General features: G+C 49.8%; 1 protein-coding gene across 1 annotated transcript; it reads right to left on the reverse strand.

The window, feature by feature from the left end:
- Position 1: 1 nt before the first annotated feature.
- LOC114504669 (long-wave-sensitive opsin 1) lies at positions 2-10,212 on the reverse strand. Its single transcript, XM_028522484.2, has 6 exons — positions 10,049-10,212; positions 6,462-6,758; positions 3,755-3,923; positions 2,964-3,129; positions 1,251-1,490; positions 2-255 (listed from the first exon to the last, which is right to left on the reverse strand). The coding sequence occupies exons 1-6, from the start codon at positions 10,158-10,160 to the stop codon at positions 145-147; spliced, it is 1,095 nt and encodes a 364-aa protein (XP_028378285.1). The 5' UTR covers positions 10,161-10,212; the 3' UTR covers positions 2-144.
- Positions 10,213-11,075: the final 863 nt, after the last annotated feature.

An 11,075-nucleotide genomic window follows, 5' to 3' on the forward strand; every position in this document is an offset into this window, starting at 1 on the left:
GGCAAAGAGAAACTACATGTATTTCACAGGGATGGAGAAGAATGGATGGTGGGGGGCGGGGGTGGCCAAAGCCCCAGTGAGTCGGACAGGGGTTATGTTTTCTGGTGGGAGGCAGATCTTTTTGTTGTTGGGGCTGGAAGAGTCTCATGCAGGTGACACCGAAGAGACAGATGAGACCTCTGTTTTGGAGGTGCTGGAGAGTTCAGAGCTATCATCCACTTTTTTCCCAAAAAGCTGCAAGATGCAGTTTCGAAACTGGCAGGACAGAAAGTGTTAGTCAGCAGAGCAGGAAGGGTCGATGTGCTATGCTAAAGGTAAACCTTAGGGCATTCATAGGAAGGTATTCATTAAATGTAATCTGAATGAACTAACACCTTCTCTTCTACCATTTAGAACCCTACAAAGTGAATGGAGGAAGGCTCAGGTTGTGCATTGCACATAAAGATGGTCTATTTCTGACTATTTGGTCATCTAAGCCATCTAATTTAGCAGCTGATAGTAACTATTGTGGGTCATATTATGTCTCCCCAAAAGAGATGTTCAAGTCCTAACACTTGAAGTCTGTGAGTGAGACCTTGTTTGGAAATAGCCTTTGCAGATGTGATTTAGATATACATTACCATGAGGTCATGCTGGAGTAGAGTGGGCCCTGATCCAATGACTGGTGTTCTTATAAGTAGAATGGAATTTGGACACAGACACACAGGCACAGAGGGAAGAAGTCCGTGTGAAAGTGAAGACAGAGATCTGGGTGACTCATCTGCAAACCAGGGAACAGCAAGTGCCTACCAGAAGCTAGGAGAGGCGTACGGAACAGATTCTCCCCCAGAGCCCTTAGAAGGAACCAACCCTGCTGGGCACCATGATCTCAGACTTTTGGCCTTTAGAACTGGGAGACAATATATTAAAGTCACCCAGTCTGTGGTCATATCTTATGGCACCCCGGGGAACTCATACAGTGGCCAAAGATGATGTCAGCTAAGGGCCCCATGCATAGAGTGACCTGTCTCCAGAGGCTAGTCCAGAGGCCAACAGAAGGGAGGAGCTTGGCAGTACACAGGCAAATGCAGGAAACGCCTACCCTCAGACAGAACACGAAAGAATCCAGAGGAAGAGGGCTGCCTAGGGTTGGGTCACATGCTGAGCCTTCTCAGGTCATTGTCCTAGAGGCCAGACAAGATACCAGGTGGAAGCCATTATGCGGCTCCTCCAGGTTCTATTTCTAGTTTCCTCTGCGGATAGTGACTTACCTGCCGATTCATAAAGACATAGATAATGGGGTTGTAGATAGTGGCACTTTTGGCAAAGTAGGCTGGCAGGGCGGCCACTAGAGGATGGAAGGCGTAGCCGGGGTGGGCAGCAGCAAAGCATGCAAAGAAGGTGTAGGGACCCCAGCAGAGGCAGTATGCCAGGATCATCACCACCACCATGCGTGTCACCTCCTTCTCTGCCTTCTGGGTGGACTCGGATTCTTTTTGCTGCTTTGCCACCTGAGGGAGACAGAGAGTCGGACCAAGGGACAGTGAATGGGAGAGTCCCTCAGGGCTCTGAATCTGAAGGGACTCCGTGTTCCTATTGCTCGGGCAGCACGTCTGGGAAGCAGTGAGTGATGGGCAGCTCAAGGATGGGGACTTGTGGGGAGGTGGGCCTACCTGCTATAGCAACTTGGCTAACCAGCAGCTAGTTCCCATCTGGGTGAGTACCACATCTGGCCTGGGGTGGTCTTGCGCCAGAGCTGCACATGCTTTGAGTTAGTACACAGCTAAACCTGGTTGAGATGGCCCTGAGCTTGGGCCTTCCAAACTCCTGGCTTATCTTGACTCCTGTTAGGAGTCTGGGCAGCAAGGAGCTAAGGGGGCTGTTCTTAGCCTCACCTGGTCCCTCATCAGCCTGCCCCCTCCCGTGCTCAGATCTGGGGCTGGGCAGGAGAAGGCATAGGGGCTGGCCACTGCCTGCTATGGGAAGGGATTGATGGCAGGCAGCTGAGTGGGCATGAGGGGAAACTGTGTGGGCAGGCAACACATTCTAGAGCCTGAGCTCCATATCTCAGACCTAATGTGGCCCAAACCACAGCTAGGCCCCGTGAGAGCCAGCTAAATTGGTTCTGATCCCTGAACACCAACAGGGTGGGAGAGGCACATGGGGAATACCGCAGACTGAAAGTAATGAGATGAGGGGAGCTTATCTTGAGCCCGTGGCCTCCACTGTAGAGAGAGCTTCTGAGCACATGCTAATCTGACTGTGGGCACAAGCAGCTTCATATAGGAAAGGTGTCACCCCAAAGGGCCTTCTACCACCTGTGCCAAGCAGGATCCCAACAAGAACAGATGGCACGTCCAGATCAAGCTAATTGTAGCTTAGATAATTGATAAAGGGACAACTTATTTATGGTGTTCAGTAGACCACAAAGGGAACACAGAACTCTCAGCACCCCAGGACCCAATCTCCCTCTCCTGTCTTACTCTGATTTCCTGCAAGGGCTCCCCAAGGGTAACCCAGCTGGCGCAGGGAAGTGGGGGTGTAGCTGTAGACAGGATCAGTTCCCAGGGAGAAGCAGGGTGGAGAGTGGGCCTGGCACTTGTGAATCCACTCCTTAGCCTGCGCCAACAGCCCAGTTAAGGGGACAAAGGCCCTCTGGTGGCAGCCTTTTAAAAACACTCCTTGATTGGCTGGTTTCAATCATGCGTCTAGCTGCCCCTGGAACTGTCCTGGGTCGGGAGGAATGCAGCTGTGCTCCCTTATTGGGCCCCTCCACTGAGGACCGGGGGCTATCCCCTCCCATTCTATGAGGACAAGGACAAGAGAACCAGGGCTGTAACAGCAGTCCCAAAGAAATTGCCAGATTCACATCTGGTTTGGAGGCAGGAGAACAGACTGGGTGACCCCTCTGTTCCTGCCTGGATATCCCTGGCCTTCGTGTTCCTACCAGCCAGGGGTGAAACCAGGAGGGCATAGGGGCTTACAGCTCGGATGGCCAGCCACACTTGGAGGTAGCAGAGCACGATGACACTGAGCGGGATGATGCAGCATGTGGTCATGAGGACAATCATGTATGACTGCACCCCAGGGTACGAGCTACCGCTGAACACGTCTGGGCCGCATGAAGTCTTCAGGCCATGGGGCCAGTACCTGGATGGAAGGACCAGAAGCCTGTCTTGATGCATGCAAAGCAACCTGGGAGCCCCCAGCCCAGGGAGGCCACTGACTTCAATAGGGTTGTTGGATTTTTTTTTTATTGAGGTGAAATTCACATTACATGAATTGACCATTTTTGAAGTGAATAGTTCAGTGGCATTTAGCATATCCATTGTCACTATCTGGTTTCAGAACATTGTCATCACCTGATTACATCTCTTTTTTTACAAAGGGAGGGTGAGGTACTCTCCTGCCTTCTAAGAAGACCTGTGAATATCTGAATCATTTTTGTGGGGTCAACTAGATTAGCCCTGAAGTTGTAGATATTTCTTCATGTGTTCCTGTGAGCAGTTCACACTTGGGAGAAACAGACCTTTCCAGAGGTTGGGAGACCACGGGGCCTATTTCCATGTTGCAGCCAGCTAGATTCATGCTTTCACAGCCGCTGCATGCTCGAAGGGGTCTCAGAGAGAGTCAGGTCCATCCTCCCTTTATTCATGGGGCCATGGAGATCCAGAGTCAGAAAGCTATTTGTCCCGGGGTCACAGAGGGAATCACGTGTCTGACCCTCCCCTTTCCACCCTAACAAACCACCTTCCTGGCATCCTGGTATCCTTACCTGCTCCAACCAAAGATGGGTGGGGCCGTCCACACAGCAGACCAGACCCAGGAGAAGGTGATGCCTGCGATGGCCAGCTTGGCATCAAACCTCATATTGCCAAAAGGCTTGCAGACCACCAACCACCTCTCCCAGGAAATGATGGCCAGGGACCAGAGACCTGTGATCCCTGCAGGGGAGAGCAGACAGATGATGGCTTTGAGCCTCCTACATCACTTCTTCCATACGGACCAGCCGACAGTTTTCCAGATGAAGAGGCACTCTTCAACTACCTGCAAAACCTCACTGTCCAAAGAATGTTTTCAGGTCCAGGGGGCACTAGGTCTCTTGGTCGATTTCTTTTCTTAACACGAGCCTTCCCATTTTTCCCCACTAGGCCTCTCCTTGCTCCCTTTGATTCAGCCTCTTGGTCCACCTTGCTTTCCCTCTTTCTTTTACTTGGCTATCAGCCTTTCCTCTGATGACATTGAGGTAACCCCCGATGGCCACACACATACCAACATGACCCACTGATATGCTATGATCCCAGCCAACAGCTGTGCCCCTCCTGCCAGTACGCACGCATTCCTGCAGGCCCTTGAAACCCCCTCCCTGATATGCCACCACCTTGCTCCATTTGGCAGGTGCAGACAATGTCTCCTGTCCTGCTTAGACCCCAGAGGAGTGCACAGCATTCAGGGGTCCCTGAACTGGGGTGGGGAAAATGACATCTTTGTTTTCACCAACCTTTAATGGATACTGGCATTCCCTTCCATTTTGAGTGTGGCAGCACTAGCAGTGCCTGTGACTTGGTCACTTTACAGAGGTGGCAGACATTTCCAGTATCACTATGTTCATTACCATTTTGAAATTTCAATGGCTGTCAGGCCAGATCCAGTTATTTGATGCTTTAATGAAGAATACTGTCACTAATTCTTCTAAAAATACCTTTAATATACTTATTCAATTATAATAGAATTAAATTTAGCATTATAATTTTAATGCTAATAGTTAAATGAAGAACTGTGTTGGTCATTACTATTTAATACTTTGATCATTATATTTCAGTATCATTGTAATCCTATGGACCTTGCATGTGTTTGCAAACCTTCTTCTGAGAAGGGGTCCATATGTCTCCCCTGAGGGCCAGGGAGCGTCTGTGCCACTGAAACTGGTTCGGAAGAGCTGGCATCATGGCATCATGTTACCACCTACCTCATAAGGTTATGGGAAGGTTTAACGTGTTCATTTAATGAGCTGCCTTCCTGCTCCCAATTTACAGATGAAAAATGGAGGAAGAACAGAGCAGTAAAGTAATTCAGTGGAGCTCACACCACTAGTAATTCCAATCTGGGGCCAGGCTCCTCATTTCCCAGGCCCCTCCTATCTTAGTGTCTCTTTCTGTTTCTATTGTTCACCTCCTCAGAATCCAAATTGGAGATCAGGTTAGGCGACAATAAGACAAGCCCAAGTTAGATGTGGAAGCTAAGGACCTCAGTCTGTTGGCCGGGTGGCCCTGGTAAAGTTTAAAAATGGCACAGGAGGTGCAAGCTTCCCCTGGTTTAACAGCTGCAGGCCTGGAGACGGGCTGCGTGTGATGAGGGCTGTGACCTTTGGGCTCCTGTAGTCTTGAGTGGACACCAAGGCTATAAGCCTGCAGTCCTCTGTTCTCTCACGGGGGCATGATATAAGTGCCGCTGGAGGGGACTTGGCCTCAGCAGGCCTGCCTATCCTCCTCTTCCTTGTTGGCCCTTGGGAAAGAAGCTTGGCCTCAAGGCAACCACTTCCCCTCACCAGGTGCCCAACATGCAGCAGATCCAACTTCTGCTCTCGCCTCCTTGACTCTCCTGTTGATGTAGCTTTGGCTTTCTCACTCAGACTCCCTTCCATCTCCCAGCCTCTTCCTGGGTGTCCCCTTCCAACCCCCTTCTCCCAAAATAAACTGTCCACTCCAGAGTGTGCCATCTCAGGCTTGCCTGCCTCTTGTCATCTGCTCAACAATCACTCACCAGTTGTCTGCCCACCCAGCCACCAACTCAGCCCAGCTTTCCTCAGCCACCTTGTCCCAGCCCCCTTCTTATTCTGCTGACTCAAGATTCAACTCCTCCAGGATACAGTCCTCTGAGAGGACTGTTGGCACTGTGTAGTTACTATCTGAGGTAGGGCCCCCTCTTCCCAGAACTTGGGAACACTTTGGGCTGGGACCCTGTGTGCAGCATCCTGTATGCCTGGTGCCTAGCATAAAGCTCAGCACATGGGTACTTCTCAATGTTCACCTGAATGGAGCTGCGGCCCACAGAAATGTTAATGATGGGGACAGGAAAAGGAATCTGGTAATTGTTTCTTCCCCTGGAAAAAACTAACACAGGTGAGCTGAAAGTGAACACGTCCTGATTTGGGTGGGAGCTTTGTTCGGGGTGCCTGGAGCACTCCCCTCCCACATTGTTCTGGGGTCATGTGGCTCTATATATGTTTTCTCACACGCCAGCTGTATGGCCCCAAACTGGCCATTCCCAGGCAGAACCTATCTCAGAGCAGGCACTCAGGGTGTGTTGGACATCACAGTCCCACCCCCGACCTCAGTGATGATCTTGGCCCTGGTTTCCCCTGCAGGTCTGTCTCCCTTCAAGTGTGCATTGCAGGTACACCTGGGGGTTTGCTGTATGAATGTTTCCTTTATGTACAGCAGGCTGGGTCTCTCCTGAGGCTGGACCCTCAGCTGGCTTACCACACAGGGAGACAGTGTAGCCCTCCACGATGCACAGAGCGTGACCCAGCACAAAGTAGCCATAGATCTGGTTCACAACACTGATAGTGCTGGCGATGATGGTCTCTGCCAGGTCAGCAACTGCCAAGTTCACCAGGATCCAGTTCAGAGGGTGGCGCAGCTTTTTGAACCTCATGGTGGCCACCAGTACAAGCCCATTAGTGAAGACAGATGCAATGACCACGAAGATCATCCAGGCACTGGTGAGGTGATACACCCATCTGGGAGCAATATGGTAATTGGGGCCTTCAAAAGGGCCTGGAGGCAGGAGGTACAGTGTAGATATCAGTGTCACCCACCTGTACAACTATACCCACCCCTCCTCCCCCACCCTGCCAGAGCCTCCCCCCAACCTTCCCACTCTCCTGCTTGCCGCATTTGCAGCTGGTTCTTTCCCACCAACTCTGCTCATCTGCAAACAACCTGCCCTTTATCCTCCTGTCTCTGAGGCCAGAGGACATGGCTTGGAGGACAGCTATATGGGCATCTTTGAACTTAACAAAGTGAAACTCTTCATCATCTCTGTAGGGTATCTCTCTGCCTCCTCTGGTTCACCACCTAGTGTGCTAGGCCAGCCCCCTGTAGTGCCATTGACAGGCTCCTGCTCCCCCAAATCCCCTACACCCCCTGCACTGTTTTCCTTGCGTACTTCATGTCTTTCTGTTGAATCTTTGCTCACACTCTCCCCTGCACCTGGGTCCTCTTCCTTTCCATACTATAAAGTCCAGTTCAGATGCCTTTGGTTTTCAGGAGCCTTTCCAGATTCACCAGCTGAGAGTCAACTCAGCCCCTTGGGACTACCATGATACAATTCAAGGATGTTCTAGTATATACTGGAATTACCCTGAAAGTGCAGAGGTTTAGTGTGAGAATAGCAACCGGAACTGTGAGGTGTTTGGAACACTCCAGCTTGCAGACAAATGCAAGGGGCAGGAGCAGTTTCAAAATGAGGCAACCTGAGTGTCCTTCCCAAACAATCCGTGGAATCCAGATTGGGCAGAGCAAGGACAAGAGGGACAGGGCAGTGACAGAGGCCATGCATGGTGGTAGGGGGACAAGGGCGCTCTGAATTTGGGAGGCCAGAGGGGAGGGGCCTCTAGCAGTGCAGGTGCCCAAGTCTGCTCCTCCCTCCAGAAACCTCTGGGTGGGACTCATTTCATGAAGAAATGAGCATGAGAAGGGTATCCCACTCAACCCCCTAACAAAATTATTCTAAAAAATATAGGAAGGGTAGGGATCAGGTGTGGGGCCAGGCAGAAAGGCAAGGTTTCTTCTAATATACCTTGTTTTCTAGATTTTAATTTGGAAACCTGCAAGTAATTTATTACCTAATTATAAAAGAACAGTCAATTTTAAAAAGCAATCCCTGAAAAAAAAAAAAGAAACAAATGGACTTAAATGCATAGCTACTCCATGACATAATCACATACAGAATGACTATTCTAAGGGACTTGAAAAAATAGTGGTTTGACTCCGTGAACCTAGTGACATACATCTAAAGATAAAATTTTATCCTAAATATGAAATATATCTTAAAGGTATATCCTAAAGATAAAATGTCCAAATGTTACATTTTTGGTAATTATGTTGTCAGCAGTTGTGTTGGTGTTATGTTCTGAGACCATTGTGTGTGTGTTTGGGATAAAGCTAATGATTAATTAAATGATATTTTAATTCTGATTCTCCCCAAAGCTCATGAGAACACGATTCTTGGTGGGAGAGAAAGGAGATACAGAGGTCAAAACCAATTGGCTCCACTGGGAAACTAAGTCATTATATTGAAATGGGAGAGATAAAAGAGAAGAATCAAACATTTCTCCTGCCTTTCCCATATACACTCCCTACCCCGGGAGAATGCAGTAACAGATGAGGGCATGTTTCTCTTTATCCAAGTAGTCCAGCTAACAAATGAAGACAGAATGCTATATTTTTGCATTCCCCAGTGGTTTAATGGGCCCAGGCAATGGGCTTCAGCAGCTGCCCACACCCAGGAAAAAAAGACACCCTCCTAGTGTAGAAGTCTTGACAAGAACACCCAACAAATCCAGCCTGCCTCTCAGCAGACCTTCAAATCAACTGTCAGTGTACAAAAACACCCTGATGAACGAGGTGGGAGGGGCATGGGAAGCCACACGCAGGAAAACATAGGCAAAGTCTGAAGTGGATGAGTCCAGAGACTCACCTGCTTTGACAAGTAAATTGCAAAGAGGTCCGGGGGAACCTCCAAATCCAAAAAAGATGACAAGACATGTTGATCAATAGCAACGTGAAGGCCTTGCTTGGGTCCTGTTTTAAGCAAACTGAAAAAAATGTTTAAATGCTGGCTGGGATTTGATGATATCAAGGCAGCGTTACCTTCTAGGTATGATAATGGCATCGTGGTGACGTTTTCTAAAGAGTCATTTCCTCTTACAGGTGCATACTGAAGATTTATAGAGGAAATGGTGTGATGTCTTAGATGTACCTCCAGAAATCACGAGGAGGGGTTAGTGGAGAGGGTTACAGATGAAATAAGACAAATGATCAGTATCCAGGGGTTCATTATACTTTTCTCTCTACTTCGGTAGATACTCCAATTTTTGAAAAAAAATTTACAGAAAGGAATCTTGGACATTGAAGCCCCAGGGGCCCCCAGGGACAGCATTGTTCCTTCTCCATCAAGGACATTCTGGGGCTCAATCAATAAGCTCGATGCCAACTTCAAGATTCTCAACCAGTTTGGCCCGGGAACCCTGTTGCTGATCACTGCTCTGGCTGTCAAGAAACCAAGGCATGTGAGACATTCTTGAAGGAACCAATGGTCTTTAGTTTGGAGGAGGGACCTGGGAAGGGGACTAGGACTGAGGATCACTAGTGTCCTCATTTCTTTGAGGGCCTTACATGCAAAGCTTTTTGACTGGACCACTCCCAGGAAAGAACTCAGCTGCCTCGACAGAGTTTTCAGTTTCTTTGGGACATAAGCCCTCTCTCGACAAGAAGCAAAAGAAGAGCAGTCTTGGGAGTGGAGTGAGCTTCTTCCCCCAAGAATGTGCTATGAAAGGGTCCGGGCCCCGGGACATGAAGCTGGAAAAGATGACCAATACAGTCTCTTCTGACCCTAAGGTTCTAGAAGTCACTCACCCCTTCCCCCAAGCCTCCTGCCCCTAGAGTTTTTTTGCCTCCTTTTGGCTTTAGAACATGCAAAGATGAGTCAGACCAGGGTCCTTCCCCAGACTTGAATGTAATGAGTGCTCACTAGCAGCTTGAGGTACAAGGGAAGAGTAACCAACTTTCATGGGACAGGGATTTCCAAAGGGTCTGGGAAGACTACATGGTTTGAAACCGCATATTTGTTATTCTGATGTCCTTTTCTATTCAGAAAGGATCCCCCCATTCATGTCATCATAAAAGCTAAGGAAGAAGACCCTTTTGGCTGCTGACAATGTGCAGAAGACCCTCTTGGGTAGGGTGGGTGGCCAACAACCCCCCATGTGGCCACTTGGGTCTAGTGTCCCAGGGGAGCTGCTTCAGCCATTGTAACCGAGCCTCCACGGCACCTGCTCTCTCACCTCTAGTGGCGTTGCTGTTGGTATAGGTGAAGATGCTTGCCTGGGTGCTGTCCTCAAAGCTGGCCTGCAGCTGCCTGTCTGCAAGCCTTTGGGGGCCCCACGACTGGGCCATGGCTCCAGAAAGCCTTGTCCCTGATACCTGCCAGCACTGGTGTTGTCGGGGGGGTTACAGTGCTTTATACAAGCTTGCAGGATCAGCTTGGGCCTCCTTACCTTAAAAGCTCCCAAACCGTTCACCATCTGATCTCTTAATTGGGCCCTGGACTTAGACCTCCTCTCCCCCACCCCTTGCCTCCAGGCTCCTTAGGAGAGCCCATGAGGGCAGCTCAGAGGGATTTGCTTGGAACCAAACTCATAGCCCCTGGCTTCCCAAGGTGGCTGCAGGAGCTGCCGTGGATCCTTGCTGCTGCTTATGTGTCCTTCGTTCCCTTCTACTGTCTGGCACCAACACTTAAGTCAGGCAGGCCCGAGGGTCAGGATTTTCAGATTTGGGGAGCAGTCCAAAGTTCAAATCTACCTTTCCCATCTGGTTTGCTCCAGAGTCCTGGGAGGTGGGGTGTGCTAGGAGGCTTTGCAAGGCTGAGGCCTGGAATTGGAGCCTCCTTGAGCATCAGGCCATCTCACCGGGCCCACATAGAAACAAGTTGCACTGGTAGGGGCTGCTCCCGCAGGAGGGGAGGAGTAGACCCGGGGGCCAGGGAAGCTCTACTGTGCATCTCACTCTCTGCTTCCCCTTGCTCCCCATGAACTGCAGCTCTTTCAGTCACCAGGGTGTTCATCTAGGCAACTCTCCTGCAGCACTTGAAGGTGCCCACAGACACTCAGGCCCCACCCACTCAAGTCTCCTTCTCCTGAATTCATGACCTTTCTTTCGACTGCCTCTGACCACACCTTGATTCTAAACTTATCTTCAAAAGTAAAGCTCTTGAGACTCTGGCCAGGTAGCTCAGTAGGTTAGAGTATCATCCCCGATATGCCAAGGTTGAGGGTTTGACCTCTGGTCAGGCATATACAAAAAGCAACCAGT

Source organism: Phyllostomus discolor, chromosome X (genome assembly GCF_004126475.2).
Source record: "Phyllostomus discolor isolate MPI-MPIP mPhyDis1 chromosome X, mPhyDis1.pri.v3, whole genome shotgun sequence".
NCBI classification, from domain to species: Eukaryota; Metazoa; Chordata; class Mammalia; order Chiroptera; family Phyllostomidae; genus Phyllostomus; species Phyllostomus discolor.